Source organism: Scleropages formosus, chromosome 2 (assembly GCF_900964775.1).
Source record: "Scleropages formosus chromosome 2, fSclFor1.1, whole genome shotgun sequence".
NCBI lineage: Eukaryota > Metazoa > Chordata > Actinopteri > Osteoglossiformes > Osteoglossidae > Scleropages > Scleropages formosus.
Window position 1 is genome coordinate 29,980,643 of NC_041807.1, and position 19,161 is coordinate 29,999,803.

Genomic DNA, 19,161 nt, shown 5'->3' on the forward strand with positions numbered 1-19,161 from the left:
AGTATTATTCATCCATGTGGTAGGCTCACATCTGCTGGCTTGTTCCATTACGTTCACTTCAGTCGAATGCAGGAGGAAGGCATCTTTAACACTCTTCTGTACAACAAACATTTATCTGAAATGTTTAAAATGTATATAATTTATGCTCACCCTCTTCTCTTCGAGTGAAAGGGATTTCATGTTATTATATCGTTAATTTTTCAACATAAAGCTTTCACGTCCTTTAATTTTTCGTAATTCGTGAAACCTTGAGTATTTTAAAGGTTAATATTTGACTCCTGTACAAAGGACAGTTCTGTTTTGTTAATGGTGACATTTGATTTATTTAATTAGCATATTGCAGCACAAATGACATAATGACTATGACAAGGTATCAAAGGCTAATCTCATTAATCATCTTAGAGATACACAAACACTAAATACTAATAATCCTGTTCATGATTATTTTTCATTCGTGCAGGGATACATTTATAAAAAGACCTATAAAAACTTGGATAACTTTCTCTATTTTCTATAATTTTCTCTTTTATGGAAATAATTCAAGTTTAAAAAGTTGCAGCTCTGTCAAAACTCTGTTTGGAACCCTCAAGAGTATTAAAATAATGAACAACATATTTAATATGCTTTAAAAGTTACTGTAAATTTCCATGTATAATGTGGAGCAATCGCAGCTGAGTTGTCACCTGTATTAATAAACCGTACGAATGATGCTTGTTTCTTTCTAGTTTTCCTGGGCTTTGGGGATATTTTGAGTAAATAATTTTCTCATGGTTTTTGCTTGTCGAGAAGCCTGTTTCACTTTAGCAAGTCTCTCGCTGCTCACTTTTCATAGTGTTGTTCAAACGGAGGATTGAGAATGAAGTCAGAGCCTGTAGGTATTTTGATCATGTAGGTTTACATCTCAAACAGATTCCCATCAGCTTCAGGGCACACCGAAGGGCTACCTTACTTCTGATGGGCTATGAATCACTCCTTAGTGTAGTGCAGTATAGTGATTGGTTTGTAAACATTCAGTTCAGCAAGAAATATATCCTACATGATTTCAGTATCATTTAAAATGTCAGGAGATGGTAGGTTCAGAGCAGATTATACATATTGAAACACATATATTAAGGGATTTATCTGGCCATGTTCTATTACTTTCTGAGCTATGATGCTTATTGTTACAGTGAGTTCCCAGAAGGTGCAGTTGAAAGACGGAAATTATATGATTGCATGTCTCATAACACAGGAATTGTGAAAGCCACCAGAGAGTCTGCAGCAAGCTAATTATACTGTATCGCTCCCTTTCTGCTCTTTTACTTCAAGCCTTATTACACATTTTCCTAATACAGTTACATCCCATAGGTTTTGCTGTGTAGCATCTTCTTCAGAACTCAACCACTCAGATAACACCAAGTCAAATGTTTAGTAAGATATCCACAGGTGCTGTGAATGGCATGGACATCGAGGTGATTTCACATTTTTCACCGGCGTCAAAAGCTAAGGTAAATGCGTTTGTATGTATTTGCTGTTATACTGGTGTGAAATCGACCTTTTCTTTAAACATTGCAGGCTTTTGATTCAAGAGTTGTATCAATCTGAAATTTACTGCAAGGATACTAAAAACTGGGTGAATACTATTTTCAAGTATTCCTAAGCTTTCCTTTGCACGGGATGGGTGGGATGTTTCTGTCTGTAGTTTTTATTGATATATTAGTATGACATGGTGTTGTCAGAATGGGAACTGTCCAGTTAAACATTTCCCTCACGTAAGCAAAGCAGAAATGGGTGAGCTGGATCCAGAGTGCAGTTCATTCTTTTCAGTATTTTATGGAAACACTGACCCTATTTCTGCCTCTTTCCTGTTCCCTCGCTTAAATTGCATTGCGTTAAAAAGCAACATTAACATTGCTGTACTATAGTGATTACCACTGTGAGCTTGTGGCGGTTTTTGCCACCAATTGCCCACCAAACAGTAAGAGGAAAATGTGAACACAGTTGTAAAGGTGCAGAAAGCTCGGATAAGATGGACTTCTGGAGAAGCCGTTTGTCCTTCTTCTAGTGTTATTTTTAGACTTCATGTTTTCTTCAGTGCTGGGAAATTGGGGATGATTACAGTAATTTTTGTGAAACATGTTTCTTTTATGTTTGAGTACTTTTTTCTGCAGTCTTGGAAAAAGGACTGTGCTGTTTCTGCCTTGCTTTCTTTGCAGAGGCCGCATGACGGCTCCTTTCTTCACGTTTAATGGATTTCGGTGCGTGCCTTTCTCAGTGACTTGGGTGTGTCTCTGAGCCCCTGTTGTACCACGGTGACAAACAAGAAACATTTATTGGGATTTTTAAAAGCTATTATGTTTTGCTATGTGCTTTTAAATATCAAATTTAAAATCCAGAAATCTAATTTGATATGATTTATGTTTTACCTGTGTAATTATTCATTTAATCTATAGGGAAGAAGGAAGAATAAAGAGCAAAGGCATAGATCTGGTATCTGAAGTTACAGAAGGGGTCCTGCTGTTGCACCCTTGCAACAAGTTCATAACCTGAATCTCTTCAGTAAAATACAGCTCTATAACTGTGTTAAATTAGGGTATGTTTGGAAAATAACATTGGCTATGTAACTAAATAGTGGTTTAGCTTTCATCAGAGATCGTTTTATCACACGGAGGTAAAAACAGGTATAATACATTAAATGATGTACAAACCGTCAGCACAAACAGGTGTTACTTGGAGCGGTAAAATTACTGTAGCCTGCCATTCTTACTGGACAGCCAGGGAGTGTGAAAAATATTGTAGAAAGTTCTTAGTAATACTTCCTCTGGAGAACACAAGTGAGAAAGTCAGAGATATTCAGTTCTTGTGTATTGCTTATTGTGAAATGGGAACATTCTCTGAAGACCAGCAACCTTTTACCCAGACTAGAATATGGCTTGCGGAATCGCTTTGACGGCTCAGTAATTGTTTGATGGGGGTCCTCTTTGGATGTGGCGGAAAACATTACCACAGATGCCACTCTGCACTCCACCAAGTGTCTGCCAAACCAGTCTGTCAGAAGAGGTACCACTTTTACACACAGGTCTTTGAGTATTTACGAGTTTTGAGATGTTTTCAATGAGCTATAGTGATTCTACTTTTGAATAAAAATAATCGAGTAGTTTGTTTGCTGAATTTCTTGTCACTGGTGGCAGATCCTTTTTAAATGTCCATAGAAAGACCTTTTTTTCCCCCAGTGCTGCTTCTGGAATGGGTTAGGTGGGGCTCCAGAGCAAATCTTTCAGGGACTTAAATTAAAGGCAAACTCTTAGTTTTTTTTTTTTTTTTTTTTTTACCCTTTTTGTCATCTGTCATTTATACACCTCCTTGACATTTACCATTAACACTAAGCAAATTCATCATCCCAGACACTCACATCTCATGTTCACCGACACCAACAGTCAGATGTTGTGTAGCTCAACTGGGCAGTTTTTAAGGAGCGTAATGTTTGAGTTAATTTGGCTGGTTCCTTGTATCCTTTCTGTTGTCTTGTCTTGCCACTTCCTTGTATAACCAATATATCACGTAGACTCTTTTGCAAATTTACTCTTTGCTATGGTCCCCAGTTACTTTGCTTCCCCATCTCAAGCAGATGCATCAGCAGACAGTTTGAGCATGTCAGTGTTACTGTATGTCTGGACCTCTGCAAAGGGAACATGCTGCAAACTAAGAGGCTGTTTGTGCAAAAACATAGTGATGCTTTGACTGTCCATTTTGTGCTCCCAGACCACCATATAAAAACAGGGTAATCTACTATTAATATTTTTCACTTTTAAGCAGTGTCACATATGCAGCCCAGCTTGCACCATCTGTCGTGTTTTTACTTGGAAGAATGGTGAAATGAAATTTGTCTTTTGTTGTCTGATATTAAAAACTAGATCTATAATGTAAGATCTTTTGAATAATCATGGCAACTTTCAGTGAAACCTATAACTGATATATTAACCTTCACACACACACACACACACATTTTCAGAACCGCTTGTCCCATACGGGGTCACGGGGGAACCGGAGCCTACCCGATATTAACCTTCACTCATATGTAATTATGATTGCTCGTCATTCTGCTCCAGAAAGAACAGAGGTCTGCTCAAAATCTCCATGTGACATTTAGTGTTTGTTTGAAATATGCAGAATCTGAAGATTTTTTTCATGTCCTTGCAGTATAATAGCTTTCATAGAATAGAATAAAAATAAACGTTTAATTTTATACCCATATACACTCAATCTTTTATGCAGTTTTTACACTACTGATATCTTAACCTTCGCTCATATGTCATACAGATCCTTTTCCCTATGTTACCAGTCAATTGCACGTAACAATGGGCTGAAAGAAGCCTACCTTACGCACATTTTGCAAAGACCTGCAATTCAGAATATTTTGTAACAGAAATGTTCAGCGCTTTAAGAAAATTTAAACTCCTTCAGAATGTATCGAAAAATAGAATGGCAGCATAACTCTCAGGCTGACTGACAGTATTTTACATGTGGATGCAACTAATTGTAGCAAAGCAGTGTATGCATGTAAGCAGCTGATGAGCACAGCTGCTGAGTAAGTTCTAGAAACAAGAGCAGCTGGCTGTGTTTGTCTAGAGCATCACAAGTGAAAGTAAATCAGGGCAAACAACATGCAATGATCATTTCTGTATCCCTGCCATAAAACAATCAATGACAAAAAACAGAATGTGAGAGATGCTGAACTAAAAATGCAACGTGTGCACGAATATAGTTCAGGAGCCATGGAGAACAGGCTGTCTTAATGAATTAATTTGTCCACGCAGTCTTACACGTTCATGCAAATTGGTGTGACAAATTACCCCAAATCCGTGGGCCTGGGAAAAAAAAAGGATGGAACAATACTAAGAAATGGGCCCCTTCTAAACTGAAACAAACACACAGTGATGCTCCTGAAAGATGGATGCTGTAATTGTGATATTATGCAGAGACACAGAGCCCAGTTGCTAAGCTCTTCCATGGCAGCATTGTTCTCTGGATTTGGAAAATCAGATTGCTTTTAAAAATAAATTCTGAATTTTCAACCACAGCCAGTCTAGTGAAAACTGCTGTCGTTTCTAGTTCCTCCTTTGTTATTTTCCTTATCTCTGCACTGTTATTAATGGGTGTGTTTGAGTGGGTGAGGTAGTGGAGGTAGTGGGTGGGGACTGTGGGGGGAGAGGTGTCTTAGTATTAATTTATATTCATACTGTTAAAAGAATCAAGCTGTCATTATTTCCTTCTATTGTTTTGCTGAAGAATTATATTTTATGCCATTCATGTAACCCGATCTGCCTTGACTTTGATGAATATTTTTACTGAAGATTTGCATAAATTTGTTTTAATGGTGATGCTGTTATTTATAGCAATGGATGTTTCCAGTTCACCTACTTTCTCTGACTGATTTTCCTGAGCTTAAGACTGACCACAGTTTGTTGCTTTGATTTAGTGAGCAGTGTTTTGTTTGGTTAAAATAAGTCTCTGGCAACTAACCGCACGGTGACTCATCCTCAAAGTTTGTATGAAATGAGTTGTTGAAGGTCTTCAGAGGCCAATTTTCATGACACACACAAAGCAGGACACAGGAGGTAAGACCCAAATGCGGGACTGTTTATTATAGTAAGGAAGGGGAGCGAAGTGAGTCTCTTGGTCGGGGACAGGCGTGGGTTCAGAATCGAGGCATGAAAGTTGTACCGAAGAATGATCCGAGGTCGCGGTCGAAGAGACGAGATGAAGGTTGAAGCCGTGGGAAACAGGACTCGGGGATGAGGAGTTGGGCAGGGGAACAAGGAAGGGAGTTCAGTTGTCCTTTAAGAGTCACTTTCATGCTACGGGCAATTTAGGGTCACCAGTTCTTCTGAAACACACTCCTTTGTACTTTGGAATTAAACCGGAACACCCAGAGGAAACCCACAAAAACATGAGGAGAACATGCACAATCCATAGGCTGAGCTAGATTGTAATCCATGCCCACACTGCGCCGGTGCTGTGAAGCAGCAGTACTTTCTGTTACGCCACCGTGCTGCCTTAAGATGAAGATGCTTCTTTTAAACCACTTGGACAAATGAAATGAAGGAAAGTCACAAGGTTGTACATTTTATCATTTCTTCAGCTTCACCTTTTTCCAAGATGACATGTAATGTTAAAGGGGGAACTTTACAATGATTCACACACAGCGTGATATTCTTACTGCGTGCGTTCATATAAAATACTTTGATCAAATGTATGACAGCAGGAGCAGGATTCAAACCTGTAACCTTCAGACTGCAAAATGAGGGTTCTAACCACAGTACTTCTAGCATCTGTTTATTATATTATCAGTTGCGTTCAAACTTAAATGTGCTACTAGTGATTAAATTTATTTCATTTGTTCAGTTTGTCTTTAAACAGGAGTGAAATTTCAAGGAGACTGTTTTCATGGTGTCATTTTAAAAGTTCAAGCTTTGATTCCTTCTTTGGGTCACGCTGAATGGAACGTTGCGCTGTTCACAAACTGTGAAGTCTCATTAACTGTACATGAAAATGGGTTTCCATCAGCTGGTTTGATAGCCTCCAACACAAGGGAGCCACACTGTGCATAACAGACAAGTTGGTCAGTTGTGCTGAGTTTTTATCTTTTTGGTTTCAGTGTCAGATAACCACTCAGCCATAATATTAAGTGTCAAATTTGCGAGTATGATCTGTATTTGCCGGTAATAACCTCCTGTTTCAGTCTTTAAACCCTGTCAGGCTGTCTCTTGATCGCCTTGGCAGTCTTTCAACATAGCCAGGTTCACAAAGCCCTGGGAGTCTTCTGCACTCTAATACAGGGCTGTGCTTCTGAGATATATAAGTTCATGTGCTACATGTTTAATGTTCCGTACCACATGATGGGCTGAAGAAATTTTTATTGTGAGGTCATCGCCATTGTTATTCTTACATATTTACCAGTGCTTTTCTTTTTAATCAGATTACTTTCTTGAAGGGAATTCTGCATCTAGAACAGACCACACTCAAGTCATAAGGACTGTTAGAAACACTGAAGAATGAGTTTTGGGTTTGTAATAGGGACAGCTGGTAGCATAGTGGTTAGCCCTGCTGCCTTTGGACCCAAAGGTTGCAGGTTTGAGTCTTACCCCTAGCTGTAGTACTCCTTTGCAAGGTGCTTATCCTAAATTGCTCTGGTAAAATTCCCTGGCTAGATGAACAATTATAACCTCAACACTATAAGTTGCTTTGGTGAAAAGTGTCAGATAAATGTAAGGGCTGACTGAGATACTACCTATTTTAATACTGTAACTCCATCTGTTAAAAGACTTTCATATATCAAGCGTCCAAGAGATAGAGATTTTATCTCATTCAGATGCGCAAGCTCACGCACACACCCACACACACAAAGAGAAAGAGCAGGAGGTGTTAGTTACAGATAGCAGAAGATAAATGAAGTGGTAAGATGAGTGTCCATTCATTAGTTTAAATAAAACAGTGCACTTATTTATTCAGGAACCTAATTAAAGTTAACAAAGGATGCAACGACAGTTCACTTGGGTATGCCATTACCTTCACTGCCTCCCTGGTTCGATTTGTTAAGAACGTGAACAAAAGAGGAAATAAATCTTTTACTCTGGATGTTTGTGGATTAACATCGCACTGATTTTTCAGTGAACAAAATAACAGAACTTATTCAAAAAGAAGTGGGAATTTGTTTGTATGCTGAGTGTTCCTCAACTTGTGTGTGTTTGTGTGTCACAGGTCCTCCTTGCATCTGTTTCTACATACACATACATTTTCATTTTTTTTACTGCTCTCTTTCACAGTTTCCTCTCTGTGATCTTACATTTACATTTATTTATTTAGCAGACACTTTTCTCCAAAGCAACTTCCAATGAACTCTATGTAGTGTCATCAGCCCACACACCTTATTTAGCAAGGTGACTTACACTGCTAGATACAGTACTTACAATGGGTCCCTCATCCATACGTCAGTGGAACACACTCTCTCTGTGTCACTCACACACTATGGGGAACCTCAACAGCATGCGTTGGAACTGTGGGAGGAAACCAGAGCACCTAGAGGAAATGCAGACACGGGGAGAACATGCAAACTCCACACAGACTGAGCAGGAATCAAACTCACATCCTCTCACACCACCCAGGTGCTGTGAGACAGATCTTGCGAATTCTGTTGGAATCACATGTCTAGATCACAGCAGCTATAGACACAACAAACCTTTTGCAAACGCAGTGCGCTATTTTCTCCTTTAAGCTATGCCTGTTTGGAATCACAGCATTCCCATTCCAGTTCATGGTTTCTATGTGGTATGTGGCATTTTCTTTTTCTAAATGAGAGATTTTTTTTTTTTAATGTAAGGATTTCTTTTGTGAGCTGAAGGAAGCATGACACTTCAAAGGTCCTGCAGTGTAGAGTGGTGTGAAATTTCATTGGGAAGATGTGTGTGTGTATATGTGATGCTTGAACAGTGAGATAAAGTATCACAGTACCAGTGAAAAGCATGAGTCCACTTGCTGAAAATTATTATTTTTCTTCTCCCACAAGACATTTGGTGAACAAGTTTGAGAAATGAACCCACAGGTCTGCAAAAATTCCCAGCAATGTACTGCTTAGCAGGGCAGTGCAGTGGGTTTGGCTGGGTCCTGCTGTTTGGCGGGTCTGGGGTTCAAGTCCTGCTTGGGGTGCTCTGCAACGGCCTGGCTCTGTCCCTTCCCCCTCCAGGTTTGCACCCTGTGTTGCTGGGTTAGGCTCCGATTTGGTACGACCCCGCCTGGGACATGTGCTCATTCCATACAAGTGTTATCCAGGTTACTGAGGTGTACTCAGATGTTTGATTTTTACTGTAAACACCAGTTACACTGACTATACTGGGAAAACTGGTCTGTTAGTCTGGGGCTGATTTTTATTTAAGTCAGTTTATATAAAATAAGCATATTTTGAAGCAAATCCTCATTTTACTTGTGGAGGAGAATTGTCCTTATAAGTTAAGCCACATCGTTTATGGAAATATCAAGTTGAATTCAATTTTCACATTCTCCTTCCAGGTGCAAGGAAAGACTAAAGAAAGGCCCCAAAGAGCCTTCTCATAGGATGTCAATAGTGATTAACTTCACCTCTCATGTGCATGGCCATTGCTATTACCAATTTATATATGCTGATGTTTCATATAACCATATTATTGCTTCCCTTGTTTTTTTTAATCATTTTTTATATATTTAAATTATTTCTTATATATTTTAATATTTTTTAAACATTTTAAGATGATTATTGCAAGGAAGGGAAGGATTTATCCTTGGAAGAATACAAGTGAATCTTCCCGACAGCCAGGGGCACCAACCATTGCAAAATATTGCATGTTTTGCTTTTTAGCATTTTGTGTTCAACTGTAGGAAAAATGCTTATTAATTCTCCCCTTAAAAAGGTAAACAAATGGGACTGTCTTCGTGAGCTCTGGGGAAGCCACAGAAACAACGTGCATTATAGACGGAGCTGGGGTCCCGCTGGCGTCGGACTGCTTCACCTTCCATGTCAGCATCTTCCTGATAAACGCCTAATAACCTGGCTCATCAGCTGTGATTAATTGAACTGATAAGGGGTTCACCGTCTGCGTAATTGATGGCTTTATTGGGAGCTGGCTTGTGGAAATGATAAAGAAGTGGTCATATCAGGATTGAGGAAGAATTAATGAAGGTTACCCACTGCCGAGGAAGAAATATTTCCAAAAGTACAATCAGGGTAGCACAGAAGGAATGCAAACCGGTACGTCTGAGTATGGGACCGTAACAGATATTTACGGGGGAGTTGGCATTGTTATTAAATGTTTCCCAACAAAATGCAGGTTGTCATGCTGTGAACCATTCTCTTTGGTGTCAGCTTCTCAGTGGTACACTTAAACAACACAGAAGAAACATTCAGCTTTATTTGTCTTATTATCCATAGGGTTCCCTGTGTTTCCTCCAGGCATGGTATTTGTAGGAACCAAAATGCAAGAATGAATAGTATCTACAGTACAGGGTATCATTAGTATAAACGAGTTGCAAAGATAGATTTTTTTTTTTCTCCACCCTGAAATGATGGTGTTTCCATTCAACTTTGATTCAAACCATGTTCTAACCTACACTTAGTTTTATCTTTAGTTTGGGTAGTTGGCAGCCTTTAAAGTTTTCGTCTGCCAACCTCTAATTTTTATTTTTTTTGTCCTTGGAGGCTAAGAATACAGGACACAGCATTATGATGCAGAGTGTATACAGCTATTTTTGAATGAATGGCTATAAATATCTCCCACAGTATGCTCAGAGCTAAAAATAATGACTCTATCCCCTCTCCCCTGTGCAAGCGGTACGAGGAAATCGAGCATTAGATGCAGGTGTAGTCTTACACTGTCAGCTTCTTCTCCCTCTGTTCAGAAACAGTAAATTAGTGGCTGTACTAATGCTATCCCACGTGGCATCCTGTTCGCCCCCAGCGGTGAAGAAGGTCATTGCTGAGCAGCTCTACTTTCACACACTGGTTGGCCCTTTCAGAGTGTTCACAGCCTGCACTGATGAGAGGGTGTGTGAAGGAGCATTCCCCAGCAAAGGTCATATGAAGAGTAGAATGAATCCCTCCTCCTGTTCAGCACTACGGGTGACTGGAAATCTCTTCGGCGTCTTAAGAGTGAAGGACGAAAGCTTCAGACTCCAGCTGCATTAGTTACAGTATTATGTATGATCACATAGTTCTCTGTGGGAATCTGCTGCTAACAGCTTAATGGGAATGATTAAAAGTGACTACGGACTTTGAGTGCGGTGTGGAGTCCACAGGCAGCCCAGTGTCTTCTCACTGTGGGCAACTTCTGGCCGGTCCGTTCTTAAAATGTCTCCCTCAGCCTTTAATCTTGGGGTCAGCAGGGTTGTTCAACTCTCTTTTTGGGTGATGAATGACTGGCAGCCTTGAACACATGATCACTTGAGATAAAACAACCAGCTGACTCACCCAGAACCAGACACAGAGGAAGACGTGCTCGATGTAATAGGCTGCCGTTGAAACGGAACCATAACATTCATGACTACCTTTGGTCCCAGTGTTCAGGTGGCTGCCTGATCCATATTCCAGTACCTTTTTGGCATGATTGACCTGTATGTGTAAAGTATAATTATGTATGTGTGTGTGTGTGTTTGGATGGTGGCTGTGTTGAACTGTTTTGATTTTCGTTTTCGTTCTCGTCTCTTTCCCTTTCAGTATGAGTACTTCAATGCCGTGTTAATAAACGAAGTAGACGAAGAGGGCAACAACGTGGAGCTCGGAAAGGAGTTCATTTTGGAGCCGAATGACCATTTTAATAATTTGTCGGTGAACCTTAGCCTCAGTGTCGTTCAAGTTCCTACCAACATGTACAATAAAGGTATGCCTTCCATTATTTTTATGGGGCTCTTGTTCTGGGTGTTCTGTTCTCCCTCTACCATGTGACCCTCAGATGATGGTAGATGAGTTATAGTATTTTTATATCCTGAAATCTTTTTAAAAAACTTCTGGGATATTGCTTTTTATTTTTATGTGACAGGTTTAGGTGTTGATTTTGTATTATATTATGTAAGTTTTGGTAATATGACACAGTCAGTCTGAAAATGAGAGAATGGTATCCCAGCTTTGAACGTGAATTGTGCCAATCCCGAGGCTGCACGAGGTTCAGCAGTGAAAGACATATCCCTGTACACTGGCGTGAATGGAGTGAATATCATTTCAATTAAAGGCCACTGCTTCAGTAACAAAAGCAATTGCTCTCAGCTGAGGCAAACGGGTTAAGTTAGTGGCTGCAGTCTAAGAAAAGGATTAATTATCTTGGACTGAATAGAGGCCGGGTGCAAGAAAAAAAAAGGAGAGTTGACTGAGAGTGATTAATAGAAATTGTTTTGTCGGCTCAGGACAAACTGGGGAGAGTTGGGTGTAAGTGTTTTAAATCAGCTTACGTATTTGAGGAATAATCTGTTTAAATTGGCTGGGGCCTTTGGGAAGCTTTGTAGTGTATAACACATCCCTTTGTGCTCAGGAATGCAGGCGACAGTCCATAGTACTTATAGCTGCAAAAGTTGTACGGCAGTAAATACAATTTCTTCCCTAAGACAGAGAGCACTGCTTCACTATGGTTCAGAAGTTACTGTACACTCAGGACAAGCACTCTAAAAGTACTGAAAAACAGGTTAGATATACACAACATTTAAGTGTTGGCGGTTAACTGACGATTCTTATAGGCTGGTTCTTTACAGGTGTCCGTGACTGCAGCCTTTGAAGGACTTTGATCTCTGTGCATCACACACATGCACACACTCAAACAAACATACAAATATTAGCTTTCCCATCCCTATTGCCACTTAAGTTTCTGTTATTGCTTTGATTCTTTTTATAAATTCAATTTATTATAGCATAATTTAAAAATATGGTTGTAATAACGGAACAAATTAAATGTTTGTATCTGGTGCATAGAGTCAATAAGTTTTAAGATTGGCCATATTGTGGCGCTGCTATGGTTCCAAGTTGTTGTGAGGGCTGGTGGTGTAGTGGTTAGAGCTGCTGCTGCTGCGGGACCGAAAGGTTGCAGGTTTGGTTCCCACCTTTAGCTGAAATACCCTTGAGCAAAGTACCTCCTGAACTGCGAAATGAATTGCTCCAGTAACATTACCCAGCTATCTAAATGGGTAAATAATTGTAAGTTTCTTTGCAGAAAAGTGGCAGATGAATGAATATATGTAAGATAATATAATGTTCATGTGGCACAGCAGTGTCAGATGGTGGCCAGTCTTAGAAATGTGCTATAAAATATAGGAAACGGAGTACAGGTATTTGGAACATAGTGAGCTGATTGTCAAATAGCAGACAGTATGTAAAAAGACCATCACTGATTACTATCCATAGTGTACATAAAAGTCCTCCTTTTCTCCTGGTCAAGGCTACAACCACAAATATTATTAGGTCCGAAATCATATTTATTCTTGCATCGCCATCAGCTCATGAAGTCCTACCAAGTCATGATAATTGATAGTTTTGATCCATGTGAACCGGGTTTAGTTGGCATGTGAGACAAAGGATCTCTTCTGTGGAACATTGATCTTTGCGGCAAGCATATCGTGGACGACAGGCGCCAACATCAGTGCGGTATCCAGTCACCGCTCCGGACTGTTATGGGATCCTGTTAAAGGCATTTCTGTAAACACATGCATGTGATAAAAATGAAACCTGGGGGAAATGAGGCTGCGGGGAGTTCTTTTGAAGTGGTGGCTGTGCGGCGATGTTCCGCTTTAGCAGGCCCGCTGCAGGGTGTTATTGTTCCCTTTCTGTTGGACTCCATTGAGCGTTTCATGGCTTCCTTTTTTCACCCCAAGCCATTTCCAGGAAAACAAAAGGAGGAGGTAAGGACCACCCACTTATTGGCCTATGCACTGGGGATCCTGTGGCAAAATTACTGTCAAATGGAGCTATGTATAGGGGTTGCAGTCCTGTGTACGCCAACTTTTGCTTTGAAGCAGTAATACCAGTTAAATACCATTCACTGAATTGTTGAGCACTCATTGTGAGTCATCTAGGTAAATTTTTCAGCAGTGCTTTTGCTGGATTTGAGAGTCTTGTGCATCTGTTTAATCAGTTGATGCTCAACTGCACACAGGTAAATACTGAATATCTGGACCGCATTTAACCTGTTATAATTTAGCTTATCACCTCGATAAACTTTCCCGTAGTGACACACCCTGACAATACTGTTGTTCTGAAACTATGCCTAGTAAACTGTACTATTCTTTTCATTTAGCGTATTTGTATTTCATGAATATTGCATAGAATTGGTATGTGATACAATATGCCCCAGTCAATGCTGAACCGCTGAGCTGCTGATTTGAAAGGAATATTTTATCACTGATTGATTTAATTTACTCTTCCAAGTTCAGGTTTTAGTCGAATATTTGTTCTTCTTTGGTTAATTAATCTTTGGCAATATGTAGGAAATGCTTAATGATGGATAATTAACATTTTAATCTAAACTCAGATTGCAATAGTTTATGATATTTTACTAAACAGAATAAAATCAGATTAATGATGGAACTCATTAGCGGAGGAGACGCACACGCAGCTACCATTTTCGTCCTGTTCATTTCTTGTTCAGGAACTGCTCGGTAGCGCTGTGAGCTGTGTTTTCCGTTTGACTCATTTCAGATATAACTATTGATCAGCTCACGCGGAAGGGGAGAACTACAATTCAAGAATGCACCGCACAGTTATATTATGAAGACTATAATTAGTGCTCAACATGCAGATTTTCACGGAACGTGAAATTTACGGCAATTGCTAAATTGTATTTGAGTCAAAAAGATGAATGTAGTGGCATGTTTTGCTAATTACATGTTTTGACAGTGTTCTGCTTGTGTTGTAAAATGGAACTACATTAGGAAGATCATCATTTAAAAGAACAGATACATTTTGAATTTTAAAAAAAGGTTGTCGTAGACTAAACAGCGGTTATATTAATGCAAAGACTTCTCGATCTGTGGCAAGTTATTTTTGTGTCCTCTTATTTAGGATTGTGATGTAAAACTCGAGAGGTGGTCTTTATGTTCTCTATTCCTTTCTTCCTTTTCAGCACTTTATTTCCCTTCTGCTCTGTTTCTGTACTTGGAGGTCAGAATTGTAGTCAGTGTCAAATCTAGAAAATGGATTGGCTGTTCCAGGAGTTTTACAAAAATCCATGCAAATCAGAATATTAATTTACTTTAATGTACCAAATGATTCACGAAGTCTTATTTGACTAAAATACTTGGCAGCAATGTAGCGCAGGTTTTCCTACGCCCCAGGTTTCATTTGCTCTGTTCTTTTGCTTTGTTCTTTAAGGTAGAATGTGCCTTCTAGTGGCATTTTTGTTGCAGTTGATGTTTGTCGTTCAGATTTTTTCAAATAAACATCTATTTATTTATTTATTTATGGTTTTTTTTTTTTTTTCCCATGGACAAAAGCTAGCATTGGCAGAGAGATGAGGTGTTGTGAAAACATGCAGTACATTAAAGAAACCTTGGGGTGCAGGCAACGTATGAGCAGTGTCTCTCCCTGGCAGGCACACAGTTAGTGTCATGGTGTCAGGTGTCATCAGGTGAGAGATGTGTGTCTGCAGCCATTTGCACAGACACAGATTACTACCCTTGATGATGGAGGTTGTAATGCCCCATTTACCTGTACTACACTAATTCCCATCCACTATGTTAAAATGAGGTTCGGCATATAGTCTGTTAGGTGCAAATATGGGCAGTGACTTAGACTGGAAATGGATGAGCATGAATTGGTCACTGCTGTGAAATTTCTGTAATCCAGGTGACATTCAGCCTTTCCTGTGCCCTTTCCAATTTCAGACACACACACAGCATTGATGCAACGATGCCATAAAAAGTCTTGTTATTGACTTTTCGGATAAAAAGCACATACAGTACCTGGCAGCACATTTTGAAAACACGAATGTACGAGATCCCGAAGTTGATAACCAGGTCTTCTCCTAGACAAAACTGAATGAAACAGCATTAGCGGAAATTCATTAATGGCAAAAGTGCAATACACTTCAATATTTTAAGCCTGCAAGTACTAAACACCAAAATGAATCAGTATGTACAGCTTCTGCTGAATGTTAATTATATATGTTGTGGTGTTATAATTGAGGGAAGTTTTAGAAATAGCATCACAGATGAATTTCCAATTGTTAATGCAGTGTTAAAAAGCTGTCAGAACACTGCTTTCCTGCGGGGATTTAGTTGTAGGCCAGCGTGCCTTTTAAGATGAAGAATTAACTTTTTGGTCTACCAGCCTCAGTGGACCGGCCACCCACATGTTTACAGGCCATAGTATTTTATTGCCGTGCAGTGCCACATTTTGTTTCACACTGATTTTCCATTTCTAAGTAATTTATTGCTGTTATGTTTGCCTTTCCTACAGTTTTTCCCTACCTTCACAATCTTACCAGCCAGCTCCAAAATCTACCCACATTTCGCAAGAAGGTGGTGTTACATCTTTATGATCACCGGGGCTGGAGAATTAGCAGAAACAATAACAGGAAGAGGAGAAACCTGTGTTTGTAGCTCTCTGTCTCCTGTGTGGAGTTTAAGGAGGCTCTATGATTTACATACTTTGAGACTTTAATTTAAACATTCTGCCTAAGGGGAAAGGGGTAAAAATGTGAACTTAGAAGCTAAAGTTACTATGTTCACATCTCAGATGAAGCCTTGCTTTAGTACCTTTGAGCAATTGCTGTAAGGCATCCATAAGGCAGTATGAAAAGTTGAAGAAGTGTGAATAAAAGTACCCAGCAAGTAGGTAAAAAGACTGGATGATAAATTTTGCCTAACATCAGTTATTATTGATCTCTGGATTTTTTCCCAGATTTTCTATGTGATGGGAAAAATTTTCAGCTTTACTTGTACTTTTTGACTAATGAAGAACAGTATAGGACACTAAAAACCAGTGGACACCCCTCAACCCCAGTGCTGACAACCACCACTGAGAATAAAAAACAAAAAACAAAAAAACAAAACCAATATTCATCACATCACAGAGAATGTGCAGCTTCCAAATAAGCCAGTGATCAGATAATCATATTTCTAATAAGACTCTTCCCCCTTCAAACATATCACTGTCAGATAACCATCTGGCCCAGCTCGCAGGAATAAGCCGTTCTGCAGCTAATATTGCTGGAAATAGATAACTGTGGCAAGACAGTCCTCTTGGAGAGACTGATAGCGTACCTCCACTCAATGGTATTCATAGCTCCTGTAACTAGGAAATTGAAAAAAACCCAGCACACCTGGTCTGAAATGAATGTACTTCACCACATTTTAATATCTTCTCAGGCAGAGTCAAGACACCAAATCTTTTTTTTTATATTTTTGTTCCACAAAGGCCACCTAGGTCTAATAAGCCATATACATTTCCATTGTGAGGAATTATGGTGTGTTCATCCAGTAGCGTGTTTCTTGAGGTTTCCGTGCACGGGGATGGCAGTGTGCACCCTCATTTGTTAGCTTTCAGACTCACTCTCTCAGACCTCTGATTCATTCTCAGCTTGAGAAGGATTTAGGGGGACCAAAAATCCCTTAACGCTTTCCGACTCACCGCAATGGCAGCTTTGAAGCGGGTGAAGACTACTTTTTTGTCAGTGTTTACCGTGGCAAACGCCTTTTCTCAACGCTTTTCTATTTTCTGAAATTGGAAAATTTGGGAAAAAGATTACTTATTTAACCGGAGAAATTAAAAATAATAATAATTGAAAAAAACTTGGCAGCGGAAGATAAAGTTTTATTTATTTCGGACTTTGCTTCACTCATATCTTATAGTGTAATCAGTGATTTTGTTTTGAATAAAAATATATTTGACATGTCAGCTCACATACACACACCAATTCATATCTATACGCACTAATCTATTACGTGGGTTTCTATAAATACTGAATTAAATTTTTAGTTATTTTACTGGTATAAATAATTACAAGTGGTAGTGAAACTGTTGTGATTTGGGTTAAATATTGGTTGATAAACTCAAAATACACCTGTAGCCTTTCATTTCTCTCTCCCTTCCAGACTCTGCCATAGTGAATGGGGTCTACTGGTCAGAAGCCCTGAATAAGGTGTTTGTGGACAATTTTGAACGAGATCCATCCCTGATCTGGCAGTACTTTGGCAGTGCAAAGGGCTTCTTCAGGCAATATCCAGGTGAGACTGGTGATACCAGGTGTGATGATGGGTTGAGCTGATCTAAGCTGCACGGGGTGATGATCCACAACTTGGTGATAATGAGTGCGCTTGGGCTGGTCGCCTAGAAGCACAGAAAGAGGTAAACTGGAGGAGAAACTGGAGTGGGAGTGAGTGACACAAAGGCAGCCAAGGAGGGTTCAGGCAAACCGGTTCCTCTTAACCTTAATGCAACAGTGGGTTCAATGTGAAAGGAAGAATCATTGCCAAAATTTGTTCATGCATTCAAACTTATTTAAATGTTATATTTCTTTATTTATATTTGTGTAATTTATATAACTTGCAGTGTAATTAGTGCAATGTTGCACGTTTAAGGATTAGTGTTCTCTGCGTATATTTTTCAGTCATTTTGCATAGTAATTTCTTCATCAGATGCTAATTGTTGAAAATATAGAGACAGAGGTTTGAGTTTAAACTGATTTTCAATTTTGGCTACAACCCACCCAGTTATAGATGGAGTTCAGTCATTCCTGTTTCGTAAAACTGTGTCCAGGTATAAAATGGCATCCAGATGAACATGGGGTCATCGCTTTCGACTGCAGGAACCGCAAATGGTGAGCTTTAGTATTGCCTAGCAACGCAAGAGTCGTTATTCACCCGCTCCCCCACCCAAAAAAAATAACAACACAAGGGCATTCATTTTTTTTTTATTTCCAAAGGTACATTCAGGCAGCAACGTCACCAAAAGATGTGGTCATCTTGGTGGATGTTAGTGGAAGCATGAAAGGATTGCGTCTAACCATTGCTCGACAGACTGTCTCTTCCATTCTGGACACACTCGGAGATGATGATTTTTTCAATATAATAGCAGTGAGTATTATGCCTGTTATTCATTTTCTACTGGTGAAGAATTTTTTCCAGGAGCACAGTCCAATCTGTATAATCTTCCAGCTCAGTAAGGGCACTGTGTGCTCATTACAAAGTCTGGCAGAGGTTTTTTTTTTTTTGGACAACACTAGAGACGATGCAGTTGTTCAAATAATGTAACACGTACCAAAGGAGTTCCCCTTTTCTGCAAGTAATATGGTTTTCTGAGCATTTATTCATTATCAATAATTAAATGTACTTAAATTAATGGAGTATGTTTCACTAAAGGGTATTAAAAATTGTCACTAAACCAAATACTTCAACATGAACTTTTTATAATATATGTGGTATTTATTATTTTTTCACTGAGTCATAATGTGTGAATTCTATGATGGATCCTGCGCAATAAGTGTTTATCTTATTTATCTTATTTTTTCTGACCTTTTGGTTTAAATGGACCCTTTTGAGACCCCTTTTTCACTCCCTCCTGTATATGTGGGACTTTAACTCAAATTCATTCTGTATTCAGTCTGTTTTGCCTGTAGATCAGCTTTTTTAATGTGGCAGTGCTTTCACTGGCAATATTCCTTCATCTCTGAATGGACG

At 39.3% G+C, this 19,161-nt stretch overlaps 1 protein-coding gene across 1 annotated transcript in view; it reads left to right on the forward strand.

Annotated features, from left to right (window-relative positions):
• Window positions 1-19,161, forward strand: part of cacna2d3a (calcium channel, voltage-dependent, alpha 2/delta subunit 3a) — a 169,307-nt gene that overhangs the window by 56,532 nt on the left and 93,614 nt on the right. Inside the window, exons 6-9 of the mRNA XM_029259247.1 lie at window positions 11,222-11,384; window positions 17,578-17,709; window positions 18,242-18,302; window positions 18,408-18,558. Coding sequence (XP_029115080.1) covers window positions 11,222-11,384; window positions 17,578-17,709; window positions 18,242-18,302; window positions 18,408-18,558 — 507 coding nt within the window. The remainder of the gene's footprint in view (window positions 1-11,221; window positions 11,385-17,577; window positions 17,710-18,241; window positions 18,303-18,407; window positions 18,559-19,161) is intronic.